The 25206-nt window shown below is 44.2% G+C and overlaps 1 protein-coding gene across 2 annotated transcripts in view; it reads right to left on the bottom strand.

The window, feature by feature from the left end:
- The window catches only part of GRK5 (G protein-coupled receptor kinase 5), a 156675-nt gene that overhangs the window by 44183 nt on the left and 87286 nt on the right, over positions 1-25206 (bottom strand). Inside the window, exons 3-4 of one of the 2 annotated variants that reach the window (XM_039709375.1) lie at positions 16319-16431; positions 7194-7271 (exon numbers count right to left, since the gene is read on the bottom strand). In XM_039709375.1, the coding sequence (XP_039565309.1) occupies positions 7194-7271; positions 16319-16431 (191 nt within the window). Of the gene's footprint in view, positions 1-7193; positions 7272-16318; positions 16432-25206 lie in introns of those variants that run through there. The other variant, XM_039709376.1, reaches the window with a different exon arrangement.

The raw sequence follows: 25206 nt of genomic DNA, 5'->3' as shown, positions 1-25206 counted from the left end.
TACACCATGCAAGGTTATTTAATGTATTCTGCATGACACCTAGTAGGGAATTCACCTCATCACACTTTAATAATCCAGAAGCTGAGACACTCAGAGTCTCCCCAGGCTCCCTGTAGCCAGTGGGCAGAAAGAGTCATCTCATCTCTCCATTCCAGATGCCTCCAAGGCCGAGTGCTGGGAATGCAAGAGGATGGACTCACCAGAGGTCTATTTTAATGTCATTCTGTGCAAACACACAAAAGCCATCTCCTGCAGATTCCTGGATGTTTTGCAAGTCAGTGTTCCAGACAGCTGGAAAAGGCTGATTCCTTTTTTCCCATGTGAGCAAAATTTTCAGGCAGAAGAGGCTGTTTCTGGGAAAGCTGAATGGACCTGAAAGTCTTTCAGAATTGACTGCCTTTGCCACTGGATAATGCATACAAACCAAATATAAGTCATGAGGGGCAGGCAGAGGGGATAGGGAAAAAATGACCCCCCAAAACAGGGAGGAGAAAACTATAATTATCATATTCATTAGCCAAGGGCAGGCAAATAGAGCCTTCCTGTTGCCAGAAAATCCTGAGCAGATCTGCTCTTTGTTTGCAGAGTCCTTCTGGATGGGCTGGCTGCTCTCTGAGAGGAGCTGGGGGCCTGCCCTGCCTCACAGGCAGATGTAAGCCAGGTTTGCATGTGTGGTTGACATCCATTAGTGGAATCGAGTTTCCATTTTCCAAAGGGTCAAGTCAGAGTAATTCCAGCAAACACAGGGAAGCCAGAATGCTTCCTCTCAATGACCAAAGCATCCCAATGCTTTTCCTGACCAAAAACGACAAACAGTAAGGAGGGATGTGCACTGGGGGGTGCAACCTCTCCAGAAGAACAGGGAAAGAGAAGCAGAGCTTCAATAGCTCTGATGAGCACAAAACCAGAGGAGTGAATGACTCCAGCCCAGACCTTCCACCAGTCTGAGCAAAGGCACTGCAAATGCAGCCCTAAAGGACAGGACACAGGACCACCCAAGGACCTGTTCTGGGGCAGCATCATCAGGGCAGGGCAGGCTCCAAGTTGTTTCCACAGCCTCTCCTGCAAGTTTGGCACCTCTGCAGGAGACAGAAGCCCTCAGTAAGTGTTTAGTTAACTAACATTTGTATTATAAACAGTGGGTAAAGGATGAGGAAATAGGACTCGAGCAAACCGTGAGAAAAAAGCCTTTTTGCCTGAGACCACAGCAAAGGGACTCCTAATCAAGGCAACACTGTGATTTTTCAGATTCCCTACCACACTACATTACAGCCTGGCCTCAGTGACAGACAAACGTCTATTAAAATAAATCCTGAGTAGAAAGCATTAATTTGAGTAACACAGTTGCTGTTCTGCCACCCAGATATTTTCCCAGAACTGAACTTGGGAAAGATGAGCTTTTTCAGAGAGCCCACTGAGAAGGTACTTTCCTGGACTCAGACACAGTGATCAGCAGAGATATTGATCGTGCTGTCTCTGCAGCAACAACAGGAATTATCCATTGATTTCTCTGGAGACTGGATTATGTATTGATTATGTGAGCTGCAAAGCAGAGAACTAAGTAATGCTATCATGTCTGGCTAAAATGGTGCTCGTAGAGTAGTGAAGTCAATAGAAAGGGGAGATGAGAAATCCATTGAGGCAAAGGGCAAAGTCCCAGGGTAATTAATTAAATGGCAAAATTCTCCTGGCTCAAGCCATGCTAGGATTTCTACTTAAGCATTTTGTATCCTGAAAAGTCCCCTAATAGGAGCCCAAAGGATGCAGTGAATAATGCTTTGAGCAAGTAAATAATTCCAGCCCATCCCGAGTCCCTGTAGCACACTGTGGACAGACAGGCACCTCATTCATTGCTTACTTCAATTGGGTCATTAATGAAATGCATAGGGTTTAGAAAAATTTGAAAACTTGCTGTGGAGATAACTCTTGGACCAAGCCTGAAGGGGCCATCCACTGCAGCCAGTGAAAAGAGATACTGTGGTGGCCTTTTATCAGCAAGATAATAAGCTTAAAGGGGGACAGAGATGACTTACTGGATATAAGTGACATAAGCTGAATTTGTTGGGGAGAGATAACAATGTAGAAAACAGCCCCTGAAGGCTCACCTTTCAAAAGACAGAGCCTCTGTCTTGCATTAAACTCTGCAGATTGCTTTACAGAAGCTTAATCTTTCTATCTTCCACTGCTTCCCTTAGAGTGGCATTCAGCTTTTGTTCTGGCCATCCCAAAAACTAATTATAACATGTTCCCTAGGGGGCATTTAGTAAAACTAAACAGGTAGAGGAAGAGGTCTCAGGACCTGAATCCAATTCTTGGTATGGTCTGACCGGCAGGATTCAGCCAGAATCATTGAGAAGTGATAGATGAAGCTTCACTGACCAGCAAAGATGACTCACCCAGAAGCACAAGTGCTGAAGTTAGCATTTATTTTAGGGGTGGAAATGGGAAGGAGGGGAAGAAATCTCAAGGAGAGAGGCAAAGGTCCTTGCTGTCAAGATCAAAGCAATGGCCAAAAGGAAACTACTCTGATGGTGCACAGAGATGGGAGAGGTGTCTGTGAGCTGGAGCCTGGCCCAGCAGAAAGCCTCATGTGTAATTTTAATTTCATCTCACCCATCTTATGGAGACGTTTTCTTCTCCATAAACAGCTGGTTTGAGAGAAGGGCACATTTTAGCCAGCAGACAAGTGGAAGGCCAGGCACTGCTGATCAGCCAGAGGCCCTTTCAAGGGACTTTTCCCTCCCTTCCTTATCCTATGATTGTTCATAAAAACAAAGACATCATTTTGTTTACCCAAATCCACACTGATAGCCTTAGACTGGTGCAAGGAGGTTATTGCTGTGCCCAGCTAACCTCTTGCAGCAAAGAAAGTGCAGACATGGCCTTTATTCTGTGCATTTCCTGGAGGAAAGGGTACTGGGCAGGAATTCAGATAAGAAAATTCATGTTGTTGCTGTTCTTCATATTCTGTGAAGTATTTTAATGGGGATAACAATACACATTAGACATCCTGTTCAGTAACATTTTTAGTACCCAGCTGAGTCCAAATATAAACTATAATGGCATATGGAGACTGTCTTAAGAGCCATTTCAAATCAATTTAGTTTTATATAGCGTCTCTTCAAGTCTCTCAAGGTGATTTACAGTGAAAAAGCAAATAGTGGGATAGTGATTTAGTAGAGTAAGGCATGGCAGCTGTCAGGCAGGAAGGAAAAAATGCTGCATGGAGACGTAAAAGTCTAATTTAAAAGCAGTACAAAGGTAAATATATCTCTTTGCTCTTCCAGTACAAGAAGCAGTCAGGTAATGGAGCCAGGTTGGGTTCAGTTTAATTCAGCAGTTCAATGGAGCCATTTACAGATGGAAATGGACCTAAAACTGAACCTTTTCCACTCAACTGCTGAGATTAGGAAAAAAACAGGGAAGAAATATTTGTGACCAATTCATTTTACCATCATATTTCACAACCTCAGAAATTTCAGACTTCCTGTGGCTTGGACTTCTGCCCTAGGGGCTTATGAAGTCAAGAAGGCAGCTTTAAGTGTCTTTTTCATGGAAATTGTTAAAGCCTTTTTTAAAGAAGCAGGATTCTAGTCAGGAAACCTTGACCTGGCTGGTGTGACAAGCATTGTGCTGCTCCTGTGCACGGAGGAGGAATAATTCTTCAGAGAATGTTTCCCTCAGCTACAGGACACCCTTCCTGTGGGTTTTTTGCCCTCCTGCTCACCCCTCAAGGGAAGCTGCTACAGAAGCCATGGAAACACTCATATTTTGGTGTTCCTAGTGTGAGGATCACATGTGCTCCTTACATTTCCCCCCCACCAAAGAGCTCAGAATGGGCTGTTGGATGTGGCTGTTTCAGCAAACTTCAGGCAAGACAGAGGGAATGCTACTGACTTCCTAGGACCTGAGTACACAGGATCCTGGAAGGGACCTTGGAAGACTTCATGGGGAAGGGAGCCTAGATGAGATGATCCAGTGCCCAACAGCATGCTGAAAACCTCCAGTGATGAGGACTCCACCACACCCTTAGGGAGGTTGTTCCCATGTACCTCTTCTTTGAGAGGCCTAAACCACCCACACTTCCTTCCACCTAAACCACCCACATTTCCTTCCACCTAAACCAGCCATATTTCCTTCCACCTAAACCACCCACATTTCCTTCCACCTAAACCACCCACATTTACTTCCACCTAAACCAGCCATATTTCCTTCCAGGTGCCAGGATTTGTCAGGATTTGTCACTGCTGTTTTCTGTAGGTCAGGGACACGGTGGAAGCCTGACCTGCTTGTGCACCAGGACTAAAATTTCGATTTTCCAACAAGCAGGTAGGGGCTGTTCAGGATGCCAGAGCTGTGGAGAGCCTGAATTGTGCTCACTTGAGAAAGCACCTCCTTGCTCTACCACCCTGGCAAGCGCAGGGTTTGTTTAGTGGCCTCAGGGCAGGCGTCTCACAGGCAGTGACTCTGTGAGTCACACGGGGCTGGGAGTCCTGCTGGGATGTCTGCTCATCTGGGAAAGTGCCTTCTCTTCCTTTCTGCTGTGCAAGAAGTGTATGTTTTATTAAATAAAGTGCATGTTCCCTATGCAAATGAGCGCCCTTTGGAATGGTGATACGCTGACACGTTTTATGTTAAATATGTATGCCCTTTAAAAACTGAAGCAAGAACTAAAAATCATTTATAAATATTAAAGAGCAAGAAGTCTACTTTTTGTTTTCACTGTGTTTCTGATCCTGCACTCTGGGAAAAACACTCCTCACATTATAAGACTGAATTATCTGTCCAAGAACTAAACCTGTAATTTTATTCTATCAGTCAAGCTGTATGTCACGCTTTTTTTGTATCAAGACAATCAGGTTCTTTGAAGCACAGACACACACCTACTTAAAAGAAGCTTTCAGCTGAAAGCAGAAGACTCCAGAAACAGCAGCAATTTGTACCTTTCAAGGGATTGATAATTAAATAGAGAAATGCTGATTCCAATGAAAAGAAGGTTTCTTTGCTGGCCAGGATGATGTTCCATTAGGACATTTGGGTCCAGATTCTTCTGTTTGGACTGCAGACATCAGTCCTTTGAATCACTGACTTCTAATGCTTCAAATGTGTCCTTTGGAGATACTTATTTCTCCTTCTTGACAAGAAAGGACAGTATGCCATCTGCACTCCTACCCTGGCTACCTTAGTTAGGTATCTAAAATGAAATCAAATCAGTCCAGGCCTTGCTCTAGTTTTTTAAGTATTTGTTGCATGGGACACCTATTAGAAAGTCTAGTATTCAATCCATTGTTGCAGCACAGTCTACCTTGCCTCTAGGAAGTATTTTCTGCTACGCAGGGTTTCCACATCCCTCTGGGAAGAAGCAGAAGTTTCTCATTAAGGAACAAAAGTGCAGCAAGACCAATGCAGACATGAAAGCACCACCAGCAGGGAAGCAGTTTTAGATTACAAGCAAAGGAGAACAGCTCTGTGTTTCACAGGATCAAAAAATGGGTGATGTTGGAAGGGACCACTGGAGGTCATCCAGTTTCCTTCTGCTCAGAGCTGTTAAGGCAACTTGCAAATACCAGAAAAATCTCAGGACAGACTGTAAATATGCTGTGCCAATTTTACATACTGAGAAACCAGGTACACAGGTCAAAAAAGAAGTCCAGGGCACAGCAGAGAATGGAAACTCCAGCTCTGGAGTCCCAGTATTTTTCCTTCCTGTAACACCACTGTTCTTTGTTGATGAAGAAGCAGCAGTTTTCAGCTTGGTCTTCACTGCACATTCACTAAATTATTCCATGTGCTTCTGTCTGTACCATGGATGGCAGGAGAGCCAATGGACAGCACTGAAGGGCTTTTGGAAACCTGCAGCAAGACTGGCTGAAGTGAAGCAGTGCTATTCTCCCCTCACTTTACTAGCTCTGCTATCAGCAAAATGCCTTTCTCCCTTTCCAGATGGGAGCTGGAGCAGTGGGAAATATTTTCCCTCAGAGTTTGTTGCTCTGTTGACAGGAATTTTAAGACAAAAGGTCATTTTGGTGGATTTAAAAAGCAGTGGAACTTCATGCCCCTAATGAATGGGCAGCAGGAACTCATACTGGCAGTGCTCAATGGCTGCACATGAAACTAGCCAGGCTCAGTAAATGAAACCAGATCCCAAAATGCAGCCTGAGATAACTGAAAGTATGCATCAAAGTTTATTGTAGGAAAATGACTGAGTGGAAAAAGAGTGGTCTGCTCTGCCCCTGCACCTCCAAAACATATTGTACCATTTAAACCCTCTAGAAAGACATCTGCCAAAAATGTGATTAATTCTCCTGAAGGTCAGATGTATTACTTTTGTAAAACAGTTGAAGCAGCAGTTGTACGTCTTTGATTACTCTTACGAAAGCAACTTAGGAAAAATCCTAGGGCTGCTCTTGTGTTTGAAGCTGCTCTTGTGTTTGAAGCTGGATGTTTACTGCTTACTGGCAGTGACTTGTGAAGCAAAGGTGAAATGTGGTCAGGAAATGATTGTAACCCCCCAAAAAGGGTTAGTCCTAGAGCAGCCTGTCCCAAATTCCAGCAGCACATCCTGTGTCTCTGTTTGGAGTGCCACCCTGTGGACTGCTGCTCCCTTGAGCTCCTCTCCTTCCCACAGCACTCAGGACCCACCCTGGGCACAAGGATGGGTGACAGCACCTCTGAGCTCCCAACCCCACTGTCCCCTGTCGGTCCTGCATGTCCCTGCCCAGCCTGGGGAAAATGGGGCTGGGGGAGAAATGGGAATTTCTGTACCACAATACAGTCTCTGTTATGAAAGATCATTTTTGCCTGTGCTTTCTACACAACAGAATATGAAATGCCATCACCACTTCTGAGGTGGATAGGAAATAATTGGGGCATCTGTTGGTAACAGCTGAGGTGTCTTGCATTACACCCCCAGTGCAGAGCTTTGCACACTGAGAAGAGACCAGAGAAGCCTTCTGCTCATCCACGGGTGAATTAAGCCCCTGGTAAGTCAAGTTCATCCTTAGAAGTCAATTTCTGGATTGCATTATAATTTTTTTTCTCTCTGACTGTTTGTGTAAGACTTGCAGGTTTATTCACTGGAGATTGCCACCATAAATTTTAGGAGTCTGGCTCATAAAGCCTGTAACAACCTTGTTTAGTAAAGGTGTGCCTTGCAGCATTCCTTCAGTAATGCCACTTTGGCTGCCCCTTACCTCTGGGGTGAGGTATTTCATCATGATTTCCTTTCCTTTCTCTCCCAGCTTTTCATCTGGAGCAATTTCATATTCTGCCTGGAAGAGAGATACAAAAAATAAAAGTCAATATTTGCACTCATATTTCACCATTATAACTTCATTTTGGATGTGGCCTTAACAGAACATTCTGTATGAAAACTTTGAAGGACAAATATAATTTTCTGGTGGAAGTAAAACCTGTACACACAATCTTATTAAAATCCTTCCACTATATTTTGACCAGACCCTAGCAGTGCATCTTCTGGGGCTTTGCCTCTTAATTAACACCAATACCATTTAATTAATTTATATTTTATAACCTTGCAAAGCCAGCTCTCAGAAAGCATTCAGTGACAAGAGAGATCAATTTCATTTGGTTTTGCTCAAAAGGAAGGTGGACACAGAAGGTAAAATTGTTTCTCTGAGTGGTAGAGAAAGTGAATAATTGTTAACCCTTGCCACAGTGGTGTTTCAAGTGCCAGGTGAATACATATATATATATATATATACATATATAAAATTCAATATGTTGTCTTTTTTGTTTAATGTGTCTTTTCTATGTATTTATGCCTTCACCTTGGTCTAACAATACCTGTGCAAAGCAGAGAAACCTGCCCATTAGTGACCCTTAGCTCAGTCCCTCCTGATTTCTTAGGCAGATTTCTTAAGCCAAGAGGAAACAAGAACAACCACTTAGAGGAACAGACACCATAAGCAAAATTCTCTTTGGCTTCCCTAGTGCATTAAAAAAGGGAGCACCCCATCCTCACACACAAAATCTACCTACATTTTAAAATTCTGACTACGCTAGGTAATGAAGCATTACTGACTTTTGATGAGCTTTGTTTACATTAGAAACAAAAGAAGCACAACGTGTGTACCATGAAGATATTAATCAATTCAGCTAAAGTTTTGGATCCAGGGCAGGCATTTGAAGGAAACGTGCTGCAGGGGACCCCAGTGGCTAAATGACAAGTTCTCTTAGGGACATTCCTGCTTGGCACTGCTTGGAATGTGAAGCTTTAGACTTCAGGTCAAAATATTTTCCAGAATTAAATAAATAAAATTAAAAAAAAGAAGACGACAGCCTAACAGTTTTCATGACTGTATTAAAAAAAGGATCCCAGAAAATCCTGCCAAGCCAATTAAATAACCTGGTCCAATACAAGCTGTCTGTGATGATAAATGAGGAGGAAGCTTTAAAAAAAAAAAAAAAGGTAAATCAGACTGAACTGGCAAACACTTAGAAGAAGAAATTTCAGAACTATTGCCCACTGGAAGATGTATGTACTGCTCCAGGCTGGATGCAATAAATCTGCAGGCTGGCTGTAATGGATAGCCCAGCTAAGCAAACCTAGGAATGACATGGAAACCACAATGTAGTAATAATGCTATTCCCCTTCTATCTGGCCAGTGCTCATTTAGCTATTGCAGCTCAAGGCTGGAGCTGCATATTTACACACAGGCAAGGCAGGTTGCTTGAACAATCTGGAATTATGATCTGATTTGGTTTGAGAAATGATAATGGCCGTAAATAAAAATGATGAAAAAACAACCAAAAACTAAAATGCACAAGTACAGTACTTCCTTTTAAGTGACAGTTTTGGGGATGAAACTGATTAGGTTCTCATAAAACTTAATTCAAGGGTTTAAAAAAAAATCTTTTATCTAATTTCCTGTCCTTTTAGATGGTATCTGAGTATGGGTCATTTCAGCTCTTAAAGTACAGAAACTCTGAAATGCTTACAGCATCTTAGCAGCATTTTTCTCCATGATTTCTCTTTCCTTCATTTGCTTTCAAACTCTGATAATATATTGTCTCCCTAGCAAATAAAACCTGATTATAAGTCATCATCTCCTCTTTGAAGTGCACCAGGAGAGCTGTTGAAAAGCCTGCAGTCCTTTTTGCCACACAAAACCTCTAACAGTTACATCCCATCTGAACTGTACCACAGGAAACAAATCAGGACAGAGCAGAAGACAGAAACTCAGCAAGAACTGGATGTCTTGAAATGCCATTCCTGATGGGATCCAACATATGCAGAGCTAAATGCACATATATCCAGAGGATCTTGTTCTGCCTCAAGATAGACAGCAAAGAATAAAAGGAAAGTTTAATTACACTTGCATTTGACATTCCCAGGAAATGTGACATGGTGGTGGCGAAGGTGGGAAGTGACAGACAAGTGAGGATGTGACAAGGAACCGTAAGCTCCAACTGTGCACAGTGTTGATTTCACTGTAGGTCTGCACTAGAAGCTTGTTTCATTTTGTTCCTAAGTTCATTATTATTTCTCCCTTCGGTGCCATTTTTGAGCTGTCAGCAGCAGACCCTGGTGGATTTTCAGCCATGACCTGCTATTACAGCAGATAGACAGGGATGTCCCCATGCTCTCTCTGCCACCTGCCTGGGAAGCCACCAAGGTCCTCAACTCCTCGTCTTGTGCTTAAATCACAAGACACCTCCCTTTCTTTCCCAATACTCAAAAGCACTGCTACAGTTTGCAAATCCCTAATTGCTAGAAATAACATCATTTCTTAAAATCCGCGTGGAACAAAATATTTTCCATTATTCCTTTGATGAATCCAGGCATGTGTTTCAAGGCTCCTGCTCTGAAGTCTAATAGCTTCTCCATGCCCTAGTTAGGTCAGACAGGGCCCTATTCATAGCCCATAAACGAGGGCAGGATTTACGATCACCCTGACTCCGTGGGACAAGCTGCAGGGAAGGCTCTTTCTGTGGGCAGGCACAGATCCTTCAGCCCAAATGGGGAGAGGATGTGGGCTGGCCACTGTCTGCTGCTAGCTTTTCTTCTGGCTGCTCTTCTGGAGGTGGTAGTTATGTTGGTGGCTCCTTCCTCCATAGAGGCAGCCGTGGCTGGATGGAGGAATGGGAGTGCAAAGTGTCCTTCCCTTTGGAGCAGCTGCCCTCAGGATGGGCTGAGAGAGATCAGATGGAAAAATGCTTTTCAGCTGGGAAAGTGAGCAACATCTAGCCTGTGGCTGGCTGTGGGATGGGACCATGGGCTGAGGGACAGCTCAGGTTTGGGGGCTGGAGGCTCCCTGTGATGGATGGAGAGCGACCAGGGCAATCACACAGGGACCCCACAGGGGCTCACATTGATTCTGACACAGCAATTTCTGTAATATATCTGCTTTTCACCTTAAACTTTGAGCTCCTGAAACTGCATGGCCAAAAATGTGTGAAAATGGAAAAACATATCCAAAGAGACCTCTCTGCAGATCTGGGAGGATGCTCTCCCACAGCAGGCAGCTGATGGTTGCCTGTGGCAGCATGGCACGGCTGAGGGAATCATCACCCCTTGTACCCACCAGGAGATGGGAACAGACACCCCCACCAGAGTTTTGGCTTCTTGGTAAAAGTCAGCAAGAGTGGAATCACCTTTTGAGCATCTGCAGGAGGTTACTGGCATTTCAGTCCCAATTTTTCACCTCCACTTTCTCAGCTCCCTCCTCTGTTATCTGAGAATATCTCTCTGCTCAGTCTTTTCTCAGACTCCAGGCTCTGCCCTGTTATTGCTCTGTCCTCACTGCCTGTCCTTGCACTTGCCTCTGCTGGAGATTTAAAATCTGTGACTAAAAATTGGAAGGCAAGCCTCAAACAGCTGGGATTCATAATAACTTGCATTTCTAAATGAAAAGTGAACTTGAAACCATATTTTTCATTTTTAAAGGCAGGGCAGAAAGAGCCCTTTCAACTGTTTGAAAACACATTTTGAGTTAATGAGTTTGTTGATACCAACAAACTGGCATTTCTGATGGGAAAAGCCTTGAACAGCTTTAAGACACACATACACAGATGGTTTATATACCACAGAAGGGACTTAACCAAATGAAATCTCCCTAACAGCAAGACAGGGTTTTTACAAATGGCATTAAATGGATGCTCAGTCATCCTTGCACCCCAGGTAAGTGCCATGTCTAGTGAAGCATTCAGCTGAAAAGTCCACCTGAGGAGATTGTGCCTCTCACCCTGGCCCCTGAGCCCAGATAGCACGAGCAGAAACAACCTGGAGAGAGGCAGCAGGGCTATTCTTCTCCAGAAGATGTATTTTTGTGTGACATCAGTGCAAAAAAAAGTGACCTTGTTCACATTAGAGAGAAAATAATGATCAAAATTGTCCACATTCTCCTCCAGTCAACCTAAATCTGGTCCACATTAAATTGTTAAAAGCCCTCCCTTGGTAAAAAAAAAAAAAATTATGAATGTGAGTAGATGAAGCAGGAAAAGGAGTCCTAAAAAAAGCTAAAGCCTTCATTTTAATGACACATAAAATCACAGGAGAAGGAAATGTCAGGTGCTGGCACCCTGGGTATGTGCTGATGAGAAGGGGACAGGGGCAAGAGTTCCCTGCTGAACTGAACTGCCACTTTCTTGTGCTGGAGGCACTGGCTGTGGAGAAGCAAACACAGCTTGCTAGCCCCTTGCCTGCTCACTGATCTGCCTTTTAGCACAGGAAACATTCCCCTCACTCTTTATTTTAATGGCTCTCTTTCAACAGCTCCAAAGTCGAGCGATGTTGCTAAAATATTTGTAAGCAGAGCAAAGCGTGCTTCAGGGCTGTGCGTGATCCCCTGGGTAAGGGCTCCAAGGGGAGCCCACTTAATCACAGACCATCTCCACCTAATGATAACAGTTTATGTTCACACAGTTCCACCATCTGAAGGGCTACACCAGGCTTTGCTGAGCCGTCCAGGGCAGAGCTCTGTGGCTCCCAGCACCCAGACAAGCACGCGATGCCTCCAGAGCTCATGGCAGCTCGGTGGATATTTTATCTCGGCCATCAGGACCTCTGTCATGAGTTTGTTTCACAATATCTGCAGCAAGAGATGGCTGGCTGTCCTTAAAGCCCTCGTGCCAGCTGGGAGAAGGGGTTGCTGTTGCTCCATTTCCCAGACAGACAGACAGACAGACAGACACTGACTCTGGTCCCCCAGCAGCAGTGGGAACCAAACACCCACAGTTCCACCAGTGCTGCAGAGCTCTGCATCTCTTTGTTCTTATCACTGTTATCATCTAATGTTGGGGCCTGCTGCTTACAAACCACACGTCGTGTTAGTCTGGGCTGCAATCGATTGTGACTGATTACCCAAACACTGCTCTCACAAAACATGGAGAGGCTTTATGCCTCTGAGCACTTTTGTCTCAATTACTGGTTGAAATTGGCCAAGGTATTCACAGGTCTCAGAGGGAACTGACAGCTACACACCTACATGCACGCAGAATTCAGTGATACAAATCCTTTTTCTTCAGAAGGCAGCTTAACAACTGCTTAACAGAAAAAAAAATCCCCAAATCCTGCCATAATTACATTTGCAGGAGACTACATCAGACAGGTTAGTTATTTCACACAACAGCTGACATAAATGTCCAGTCAGGAGAGGATTTTTTTGTCTCTTTACGTATTCTGGTCTGCAAGGTCTGGATGATTCTACCAGCCTTTGGAAGCAAAGGTGCGAGAGAGTTTAGTCTCTCACAAGGATGTTGATAGGTTGTTAAATGACTGACTCAGCTTCTGGGTTTCTCCCAGAAGCCTCAGTCACTTCTTTCCTTGCAGACAGCTGAGTGCATGAGTTGAAAAACTGTACAAAATATTGGGAGGCATCAAGTACTGGCTTCTGCCAGTGACTTACTGAGTCAAGTCACTTAGATAGGCACTGAAAAAGAGAGATAATCCTCCCTTTCAATGTGTAAAAAGCTCTTTGAGTCCCTCAAGAAGAGCTAAATATGATCCCCTTTTATATTTTCCCTTTATTTGACATTACACAAAAGGTAATTTTTGCATCTCGTGTTAGAAAAATGTGTAAAACAAAAGAAAATGAAGGCTCTTGGCTTTTCCTGCTCGTTACAGCAGGTGGTCTAGAAAAGGTTTGCCATTCCTGGTGGTCTCAGATTAGGGCTGTAAAGTCAGACTCCTGGTCTCATTACAGGGCCTTTTTTTTTGCCTACCATAGGGCTTGGCTTGAATCCCACCACTCACTAAACACAGTGTCACCCCGCTGGGCAAATTTCAGTAGCAATCATCCAATTTAATGGCAAAGGGCTGTGTTGCTTGACCTTAATATTGCCTAATGCAGGGATTTTCATGGGCTGGGAGCAAGCTTATACAGAATTTGAAATCAATAAACAAATGAGACTGATGTTAATTAGTGTTAAAAAGAAGATAAATAAGCATTCAGACTTCCAGCCAGACTGGCATTTTGTTTATCAAATACTCACAGTGCCAGTCTGAGCCTAACTGGGAACAGACCCCCAGCCCAGTCACGGTACCCAGGGCAGCTCCATCTTGCAAAAGCAACTTGGGCTGGGTGAAAAGCAAAAGGATTTGGGAATATCAGCTCGGGATTGCTTGGAGACACACCTTTAAAACAAAGCCAGTGCCACCAGGTCTTGTATTTTTTCTTATATATTCCCAGACGAAGGAAGGAATGATGAATCTGACTCCATGTTCTTAGAAGGCTAATTCATTATTTTATGATCTATAATATAAAAAGAGTACTATACTAAACTACACTAAAGAATACAGAAAGGATACAGACAGAAGGTTCAAAGAATACTAATGAAAAACTCATGTCTCTCTCTTCAGAGTCCAACACAGCTTGGCCTCAATTGGTCAATAAGCCAAAATAATTCACAGCAGAAAGCAATGAAACAATCACCTGTTGGATAAACAATTTCCAACCACATCCCAAAGCAGCAAAACACAGGAGAAACAAATCAGATAATACTGTTTTTCTTTTTCTCTGAGGCCTCTCAGCTTCCCAGGAGAGAAACCCTGGGCAAGGGGCTTTTCCCAGAAAACATGACTGTGACAACCAGGAGCTTTTGCAGGAGCAGTGGGTGACAGAGTGCCCTCAGTCCCCAGAGCCAGCAGCAGGCTGGGCAGCACTGCAGCCATGGCTGGCACATGGTGCCCTGGGCTGCTGGACAGATGTTTCCCCGTGCCCAGATGTTGTTCCTGCTGTCAGTGGCATGCCCTGAGTGCAGGCAGGGCTTGCACACTGGGGGATTCTGTTCCACAGCCCCTGGGAGCTGCTGGAACCAAAATGTGCTGCCTGCAGCTGTGGGGAGGAGAGAGAACAGAGCTGCTGAGCATCCCCAAACTGAGCACGGCTCTGCCTGAGAGTAAAGAATTTACAAGCTGTCTTTGTGTGGTGGTGCCAGTTGTCAGTTTCTCTGGATCTGGACTGAAGGCACTTGAGACAGTAGTTTGTATTATGACTCAGGTGTTTATTATTTCTTATCACTAAAACAGTCTCACTACTGTGAGTTCTGCAGCTTTTCATTAGAAGGCACAAAATGGCCAACAATCTCTTGTTAAAAGGTCTTTTAAGACTAAACTATCCAATTAAGAACTGACACCTGGATTATTTTCCCTTTTAACCCAATAACTGATCCCAAAGAGCAATGTGGACTTTTCTGCCCAATTACAGAGTGCCACCCAAACCCATGAAGAAGGAAGAAGGTGAAGCAAGAAGAAGAAACCCAGGATGACACCCTATGCTCTCCATCTTACTTCCATCCACAACACACTAAAAATCCCAAACCCTAAATTTCTCACCCAGTGACACACCTACATTGCTCTCTATAATCTATTTCACACTTTTGTGGATTCCAGTCTATATTGAAGTCTGGGAAACTTTCTCCATGAATGAGGGTCAAAGTTAGGGCTCCCCTGGGGGTCAGGGCACCCCAGAGCAGACAGAAATATTCCTGGTGCTCTGGGTTTCCACATCCTCTGGCTGCCTTCCCAGGGATTCCTGCAGAAATTGCCATCTCCTCGGGGCTGCAGGTGGCAGAGCTGGGGTGCCTCCCCCCAGAGGGGTGTGTGGTGTTTCATCAGTGGCAGACACCTCACTGGACAATGTTGGTCCAACACAGGACAAACACATTCAGGGTACCCAAAGCGTCCTGCTGCCTGCTGGCCTTGAGCACAGCTGCACAGAGTGTTTGTCAGATGTCTCATGTACCTTGATGGGTACAATTTTCACCAGAGAAAATCACAAGCAGTGCTAGGAATAGCAGGTGGAAATCATGACCAGCTGAAACTGACTCAGATATGACTTTATCCATCAATTTCTGTAGGTTTGCTGTTGTTACTGCAGGAGTAACATAAACCTTAAGAGACCACATGTCCTCTCCAGACTGTTACTTTTACAGCTTCAGTGCAATCCTCACATTTCCCTATAATTCAGAGTAGCTTCACCATGGTGCAAACAAAACAATTTTATTCCTGTTGTTATGCATTGTTTTGCCTCTGACTGTCAGTGTTAGCCAGGGAGCGAGACCCTGTGGGCACTCACAAGTGACAAATTCATCTTGCCCTTTGGTACCATTTCACCTTTTGGCTGATCAACACCCTCCCCTTCCCCAGGTTCCCAGCAAAAGAAGTCACAGAGAGACTTTTCCACTGTGAACAGCTGGCAGGACACATGGCCAAGAGCTGCCAGACTGGGAAAGAGCGTCAGGTCCCCCAGGGCTTGGGGGTGATGCTCAGTGGCTGGGTTAACTGATGGCTCACTGGGGTGGAAAATGGAGCAGATTTGTTTCTCAGTGACCTCAGTCAAGTTATTTATGTAGCTTGTGCCTCTGTTCTCCTATTTGAAAAAAAAAACCAAGGTGATTATCAGGGTGTCCTTTGAGAACCATCCTGAACTCTATGGATGAAAGGCCTTGGTAAGGGATATCAGGATTATTACATTCCCCATCCTCTCTTGTCAGTCCATTCTCAACTTCCCTTTCCTCCCAGTGCCTCCCAGCATGGCAGGCTTCACCCCCATCAGCAGGCATTGCTCACAGCAGCTCAGCAGCTCGGGTGTGGACATGAAGGGAGGCCACAGCAGCACTGTGGGGGTGACTGTCCTTACCCCTCTCTGCTGGCTCACATGGCCCCCAGGCTGGCACCAGTCCTGCGTGTCCCTGTGCTGCCAGTGGTGCCAGGCTGCTGCTGGGACCAGCCCTGTCCTTCTCCAGCACTTCAGACACAAAATCCCACAAAACAGTGATTTCTTTGGGTTAGAGGAGTCTCCTCTGTCAGGGGAACATTGCAAAGCACCCCAAAATACCACAGGGATTGACTTACCACCGAGTCAAGGAACCTAATGCAGCACTCGAGCTCGGGCCGAGTTTCACAGAACTGCCGAAAGAGAAGCCTTCCAATGGGCTGCTTTTCACATATGCTGCAGTAATCTCTCTCTAGAGGCAACAAAGAGAAGAACAGAAGCATGAAAATGAGAACAACTCTGCCTTTTGGGTTGCTCGTGAGTTTAAAGCACTGCGAGTGAGTGCAGAACTACAACCTCAAATCACAACGTCCTTCTCCCAGCCACCATGTTTCAGGTATACAAATACAAATATAATTAATGGCTTTAGGACTCAAGAGAGGTTGAATTTTGTAGGGCTGATGTTGGTAAAGGTCAAGCAAAAGCCATTCGGCTATTATGAAAAAATAATTTCATAGAGGTTGAATTTTGTAGGGCTGATGTTGGTAAAGGTCAAGCAAAAGCCATAATTTCATCTTTTTCTGTGGTGGAAATGTATGCAAAGGTACAGCTCAGACTGGTGGTACTGGTGGGAATGTGGGGAGAAAATTACAGTCCTTGAAATATGAGTCATACATTAAAGGGCAGAAAAAGCTGGAATTTGTGGAGTCCTTCCTGGATGCTTCCTAGATATGCACTAGAGTGCCCCACATCTCTGGAAATGCTTAGCCTACTTTCTATCAAACAATTACAGTAAACTATGCATCTTCAAAGGTTTCAAAATTTCTGCTATTTAATTGCTGAGCATTAAGGAATGGATAGAGCATATGGCATCTGGCTCATTTCAGAACTCACAGAACTGTATTTCCCCTTAAAAGCCATGTTTAAATGCCATTCCCTTGTGCTGGTGCATCCACAACCATCACTCACAGTAAAGCAAAAGGTCCTTTGTCCCTCACAAGGACTATCAGCAGGAGAATATGGATGAAGGGCAGGCATCATTAACTGGCATGGCACCAGCACAAATGCCAAGGGCTTTGGATATTTTTCTGGTGAGAGCAGAAAATCCCCCAGCCTGCTTGGAGCAGCAATACTTGCTTGAGACACGTTATTCCTCTACAAGTACACACATGTCAAACAACATACTGTGTTTCCTTAGGCATTCTTCTCACCACCCTCCTCGCTGCCATATGGCACTTGCTGTTATTATGGAAACAACCAGCTTCTAAACACATAACACAGCACTGCAAACAGACATACCAAACCCACACAAGTTGTCAGTGCCTTGGCTATTTCTCTCTTGGGCCTATAGTTGCTCCTGAAATGTCTTTGATTCTCCCTCTGCTTTGGCCCCCCATGTCCTTCAGCTCCTTGGGTGCAGGGACATGTCTGTGATGGAGCTCCCCTTGGCCATTGAGGTATCCATCTGAAGGACCTGCTCATCTCAGTTTGTGTCCTGGGGACCACGTTCTGCACAACCAGAATTGTCATGGAACCATGGAATGGTTTGGGTCAGAAGGGATCCTAAAGATCACCTAATTACACATCCCCTGCCATGGGCAGAGACACTTCCACTATCCCAGGTTGCACCAACCAACCTGGCCTTGGACACTTTCAGGGATGAGGCATCCACAGCTTCTCTGGGCAGCCCATGCCAGGGCCCCCCCACCCTCTGGGTACATTTGTCCTGAACAGAAAATGCTGTATGAGGTGCTGGCGTTCTGCCCTGCAGCTGGGTGACAGTGGGCAGGAGCAGCCAAGGCTGCCTCTCGTCAGAGGAAGGAGGGAGCCTGCCCAGAGCTGCACCTGCCTGTACCTCAGGAACTGGTTCCTGAAGCTCTTAATCAGGAACTTGGTCTAGTGGTCACTAGAGACATGGGCTGGGGATAGCTGAAACGGGCTTTTAATTCAGTGTGGTCCTGCTCTGGTCTGGTCTTCTGAAGCAGTTTGGAACAACATGCCAGCAGCATTTTTTCGCTGGCAGTGCCGTTCCATTTTGGATCAGGATATCACTCAATCTGTTGAGGAAACTGCAATGTTTTGATGCTCTCTCACAAGCAAAACTGGATCAAAATCACTGTGTAGATCCTAACCTGACCTCCAGTCAATCTAATTATCAGCAGCTGCCCCCTGGCACTGCTTTGCTTGCCTGAGCTGGAGCCTTCAGCATGGAACATCATGGCACTGATCGGTGTGGTGGGAAAACCAGCGGGATCCCTGGGACACGGAGCAGCCTTGGGGTGTCCTTGTGTGTGCTGCCAGCTTGTGCTGCTTGACCAAGTGGCATTTTTAGTGAGTAACAGCTGAAGGGATGTGCAGGCATGTACAGCACTAAGGGAAGTGAAGGAGTCAGGAGAGTGGATCAGGACAGCCACTCAAAACATCCCAGAGGCCGGCACGGTGCCGGAGGCTCAGCAGCTCAGGTGAGCTCTCCTGGGAGGTGTGAAGGTTTAACTGCATCTGCCTGATGCTGGTTTCTGCTACCTTGACTAACTAACTCTTGTGAGGCATGAATAAAACATCCACCCTGAATACCAGCAGCACACGGCCTGCTGGTGGCAGGACTCAATCCCTCCAGAAGCCCAGACCCACAGCAAGCTTACCCATGCCAAAAAAAGAATGAGACTCTTTGGATTCATAACAGAGTAAACCAGAAAGGGACAAACATGATAATCAGCTGGTTTGCCCCATATTTTCTCTTGTACAACATCATTTGATGGACAGTAAAAACTGTTGTACAAAATGCAGTGAGTTTATCAAAGTTCTTATGACATGGTGACACCCAGTGTAGCAGAGGATGATCTTCTACCAAAAGGGCCAGTGAGACCAGGTAAATTAGTATGCAAATTGCACATCCATAACTGTTCTTCATAGTACAGCAGAGAAATAAAACAAGCAGCTAAACACTACGACATATGTGGATAAACAAAACATAAATAAGACATGAGCACAGACTATTTTCCTCCTACTCTACAGAACTTGGCCAACACGTGAGATGGGAAAAGGAAATACCAGAAATAATCTCTGAAAATGCAACAGCCAGAGCATCTCCCTGGAGCCATCCACGCCTCTGTCATGTGCGTTGAACTGCTGGATGTACCAACACAGACAAATACACGACAAAAATGCTTTCATTCCTTGTAGGTGACACAAATTATTTTCTTAGGCCCTGATCTTGCTGTTGGCCTCACTAAGTCAGCTAAAGGAATCTGCACTCAACTAATTCTTGGGATGCATGGGCCCGGAGTGGACTAAGAAAGAAAAACACGTCTCAGCTAAAGCTGAAAAAGGAGTGGATGGTTTTATTACAGCAAGGAGTGTTTTAGCAGCGTGCTGCACCCCAGAGATGGGGCTGGAGCACCCCGAGCCGTGCTCAGGAGCTGCTGCAGGATGGGGAGGCGGGCGGGCACCGCAGCCAGGGGCTCTCCTGGGCTGGGGCTGAGCCTTGTGTCGCTCTCGTTCCGCCTGCCAGTAAAAACATCCCTCCAGTTTCAAAAGTTTAAAAAATAGAAGGAATGATTTCCTGAGGAAATGGAAATGTTAAACACTTGGAAGTGAAACCATATGCTTATGATGATGAAGTGTAACTAAAACAGCTCTGAGAGTGATATCTTTGGTAGTCAGACCCTCCTGCCTCAGCGCCATCCTGTTTAACACCTGCAAAGTCACCCAAAGTGGGGGTGAAAAGCTGGGTGGGTCAAAGTCTTGGGAAAGCAGACACTTCTCACTGACGCCAAACTCTTTATTTAGAAAATATCACTGGCAAACAACGCACACATGCAAGTGAATTCTCCATCTTCCTGACAGAGCCACAACACAGATTAATATAGAAAAGGTATTATATAAAATGCCATAATTAACATTCATAAGATAAATAAAGATAAATAATGTTTATTCATAATTCTACTGACTCATTTTTCCCTTTACTTCATAGCCTATGTATTGAAATACTAATTTCAGGAGCAGCCAGCACAAAGAACATACTGAAATAGTTGCACCTGCACACGTCATGCTGTCACCATTCAAAGCCTATGGCCAAATTTGTTCCCAAACAGATATTTTGGTAAGGTTCTGAAAAATATCTGAGCCCATGCCTAAGAAAAATATTCCTATTAACAAAATTTCATACCAGTCAAAACATTCAATTGATGAAGTGAAAAGCTCAGCACAAGGTAATAGAGTTGCTGATGTCAAAATCCCCAACTTTCAATTAAAAGGGGAGAAAATCTAATATTTTAATCACATAAAAACCTTCCTGTGCATTGTGAAGATTTTTTTGTCCTAATTTCTCATTTAAATACCTTTCATTTTTTTGGCTGGCTCAAAGTACCACCTTTTGGAGAGAAACAGTGGTCTGCAGAGAGACCAGATCCCCCCTTCTCTTTCACATTTGCAGTATACCTGTGGGTTTTCATGGGTTAGTGATGAACTGAAAAAGTGTGTGATAACTCTTGGCTGAAAATCAGCCTTTTATGATATTCAGTGTAAACTGCAGGTGTTTAAGTAAGACTGCTATAAAAGTTGCACTTCTGCAACTCATTCTGAAGAGCTGCAAATCCAAGCCCTGCACTCAGCTGGTGAGGCTTCCTCCTGTAGATGTCTGTGGGGAGGGATGAGCTCAGTTTAAACCTCACTTTTAAAGTCTACAAAAGCCAGGAATATCTTTTCAGCTTTTTGGCCATTTATTGGTGTGGCCTAGGATTGTATTTATGTACTATCTGTTAAGTAATATTTTATTTTCCAACATAGTGGAATCCCAAGAGCAGATTTTCCGAAGGAATGCGTGGGGAATTGCCAAGAAGACATGCACCATGCTGCTGCATGGGAACATTTGGACTTGACCTCTGGATCCCTGCTATCCTTGGCATTAAATCAGATGAAAAATGAGTAAGATCCAAATGCAAAGTAATTATGCTGCCTTAAAAAGCCCCCATAAAACAACAATAACAACAGAAGCCCAAAACCAAACAAACCAACCAACAAACAAACACCTGGAACCCCCAAATAGGATGGAGGAAGACTTAATTGTTCATTTCATGCTCAGTGATTCAAGATCAGAATTCATCTTCCCTTCCTGATTTTTCTTCTTTAAGGTGAACCAAAACCACTCAGATGATGTTCCAAGTTTATTATTTGTCTGCTGCTCTCTCCCTCTCACCTGCTTTGTCCCACAATAACAAAAAGCACCCCAAATTAATTCCAGAAAGCATTTGAATGCCTCAGTCCCTACACTCAAGCTGGGCAATAGGAGCAGCATCAGAGCCCGAGGGAGTAGCAGTCAGCTCCTAAGATGCTGGCACACCAAAAGTAGAACTTTTCTTCCAAGGGGTTGGGGCCTGTCAAAGTGATCCCCAAAATCTGTGAGATGGATGGAAATTTCTGCTAAAAATGTCCCAAAATCGCACACCTCCCTCCTCAATCAAACTCAGGGAGATGCTGCTAAAAGAAATCCTACCCTGCCCAGCCCAAATATAAAACCACTTCTGGTTTTTTGCCCATCTTTGCTTTCTTTATGTAAGTTTCCTTACAGAGACGCACAATGAAAAGGAGGACAAAGGCAGGAACTAAGAGCAAGATTAAAGAATATGCAGCACAACTGAACTAAACAGACTTTCACAGCCCATCATACACCGTGCACTTGTAGCAATCTCCTTCTTTTTGTAAAAAAAAAGACTAAATCCTTTAAGGTTCACAGAATTATTTTGTGTCCATTCAGAGTACTAATGGAAAACAAATTGCATCTTTAAGCACTGAATAACCCCATTAGAGCTATATTAATATAAATACATTTTTCATTTTAAACCAGCAAGTCTAACACTGGTACTTATAAAGATGTCTTATAATTTACTGCTGCTCTTCTCCAGCCAAAAGTGGAATTACCACTGTCTATGTATAAACTTAATAAACAGCACACATTAAACTGCCTAGTCTTTCAGGCTGATGAAAGTTGCTTCTTATCAAAGGATCCTTTGTGGATGTTTTAAAAGGATTTAAATTGCTTTGATTGCATTATTAACAGTGTCTGTGTTGCTCTTGTATTTCAGAATGATCTGGAAAGCTGGAACATTAGCTCTTGCATTCTACAAAAGACGGTTTTCCATCTCTAATAAAAATGCTTCAATACAAAAGATAATCCTTGTGTTCAAGATCAAAACCCCAAGATGGGCCATATTAACACATCTGAAAACCCTCTTACTCCCTTTTTACTCTTACTCTTAATTTTCCATGGTCTTCAGTCCTGGAAATGTCATGGCTGGTCAGGACTTCATGAACTTTGCTGGGAATCCAGGCACTTGCAGTGACAAACATCAAATATTTTTCAAAATATTTTTCTCTTTGAGAAACTGAAAATGGGGGACCATTTCTGATGAAGAAATGGGGATACTGCTGTCAGAGGCTGATCAAAAACCAGTACAGTAACATAGAAAGGGATCTCTTTTTCATGGCGCCTATTTGGGAATATTGTAGAAATAGGAGGAAGCAACAGGGGGAAGGTTCCTTGTCCTTCTTGTCTGTTATTTTCTGGGGTTTGGGGTTTGTTGGGTTTGGGGTTTTTTTTTGTTGTTTGGGGAGTGAGGGGGGCTGTTTTACAATGGAAACCTGTGGTTAAGATGCTGAGGACTCTCCATTCGCCCTGTCTCCAGCAATGCATTTAAAAAGTGAGGCAAGCCAGATGGTTAGAGAGCACAACACAGGAATAAAAATGTCACATTTCAGTTCATTCAAAAATTCCTATAAACTGTGGCAGTAAGTCATGTTATAAAAGCCTAATACAAGCATCCAGGCTCCCGTGGGAATTCAGTTACCAGCACAACTACTATTCCATGCCCTGCAGACCTCAGTGGCACGCTGTATTTATAAAATGGGGCTAATGGCACTGCCTGCCTCCGAGCAGCATGGCCAGAAAAGTCCATTAAAGTGTGGGAGGGAGCCCCAGTGCTGCTGCATGGCCCCGTGGCTCCCGGCTATTTGCTCGCAGCGCAAACTCCCGGAGCGGAAATTCAGTCCAGGAGAGCACAGCAGAGTCTTTTTATACACGAGCCACCACACTGCTCCAGAACTTCACCTGGCACTTCAGAGAGATTAAAAATGACGACGCAGCCTCTGTCTCAGGGAGTGTTTGTCTTGGCAGCCCCAGGGCCGTGCAGGTGCCGGACAGCAGCTCTGAAGCCAAGGGCTGTGATGAAGTTCTCCTGCTGGTGGCAAAAGCACACTCTCTCTAACCATAAATATTTCATCTGCTTTCTGTATATTTTTTTTAATAAAACATGGAAATTGTTACAACCTATGACAAGATAATGGCTTGATAGATTCCTTATTCTAAACAGCAGCTTGCAGTTCAAACCAGCCCTTCATTGCTGAGGAAAGCTCTAGACCTAACATATGAAGTACTGGGGGAGAACATTTTTTGGCCTTCCTTTATTTTTTCCCATTTGAATTTAGGATTTTCTACAAAAGACTTGGAGACCCTCATCTATGCTGTTACAGCAAGAGTTGTTCTGGCACTGACTATCTAATTTTAATTAATTAAAAATAAGAATGCAATCAAGCTTACTTGAGACAATGGAATTACTCCAAACTGGTTTTAAGTCCTGCCAACTTAATTTTCTCTGCTTGTCAGCTGTCTTTTTTAAAACAAACAAAATTTAATCTCCTGATCATCGAACATCTAACGTAATTATTCAGATGCAGACAGTGTTTGCTTTGTATAACTTCCCTTATTTCCACTCTTTTCATGGCATTAGGCTACAAGGATAAACTCCACACATCACAGCAGCATTACACTGGAGATGGAAACAGTCCAGCTGGACTGATATGGAAAATATGCTTGGAGAATGTTGGAACAAACTCGCAGTTAAATACACTTCAGTGATACATATGGAACTTCTCACTTGCTTTTTGAAGGCAGCTGCATGGAAGCTTTGCTCATGGAATTCTATTTGAAAGTCAAATCCTACAAGCAGTTGCATAAATATGTTTGCACGAGCAGTTGAACCAGAACGCGTTTGTGGCTTTGTTGATTTTGGACAAAGATTTTGACAGGAGGGATTACAACCCACCCACCCTTTTTGTAGAAGCAGCAGGAGGAGGATCAAACAAGATCCTGTGAGCTCAATATAATCACTGCACAGGAAAACAGGAGTGGGGTCCAGAGCCTGGGGAGGGACCCTCAGCTCTCACAGGGGAGACATTTGGTCATCCAGCCTTGTGCCAGGAGCACAGTCAGATGGCAAAGTGAAAATGCTCTTCCCTGAGACCGGGCTGTTTGCCAGTGGAAGACAAACTCTCATCCTAACAAAACCTGAGTTACTCTGCTGAGTTATTCCAGCCCTCCCCCAACACTTCTGGCATCTTGAAAAAGTTACTCGCCCAGGTAAGTCCTTCCCTTCCATACGGGTCACTGAGCAAGCCCTGTGCTCAGAAGCAGAAACTGCAGGGTCAAGGCTCAGCTGAGGAAGATGGAGTTTGCCATTAATGCTTGAGCCTCTCAATCAGAGAAGCAAAAATTATGTGAATTATGGGGTGCAAGGAAAGACAACAAATAATTGCTGCCAATAATTGGTTAAACCTGCTGAAAGCACAGAATATTCTGAGTTGGAAGGGACCCAACCATCAAGTCCAGCTTTTAAGTGAATGGCTCATATGGGAATGGAGCCCCCAACCTTGGTGTTATCAGCACCATGCTCTGACCAACTGAGATGGAAAGAACGACTCCCATCAATTCCAGTTACTCCTTGCTCAAGCCTCAGTTTTCCCACCTCTCCTCTGTCAAGCACTATTTACATGAATAAAGCACTCACTCTGTCTCGCAGTTCCACCAGTCAACACCAGCAGGACAGTGGAAATGCATGCACCAGGATTAATTGCCAGGAAATCTGGACTGCAAATGTGCAAGGGGAATATTTTAGTCTTTTTTAAAAAAACTTAAATTATTAGGTACCTTGTTCTTAAACATATCCTTTCTTTTACATTTGGCTGCCAGTTAAAA

Source organism: Passer montanus, unplaced genomic scaffold (genome assembly GCF_014805655.1).
Source record: "Passer montanus isolate IOZ18808 unplaced genomic scaffold, ASM1480565v1 scaffold21, whole genome shotgun sequence".
NCBI classification, from domain to species: domain Eukaryota; kingdom Metazoa; phylum Chordata; class Aves; order Passeriformes; family Passeridae; genus Passer; species Passer montanus.
This window is presented reverse-complemented; position numbering and strand designations above follow the sequence as displayed.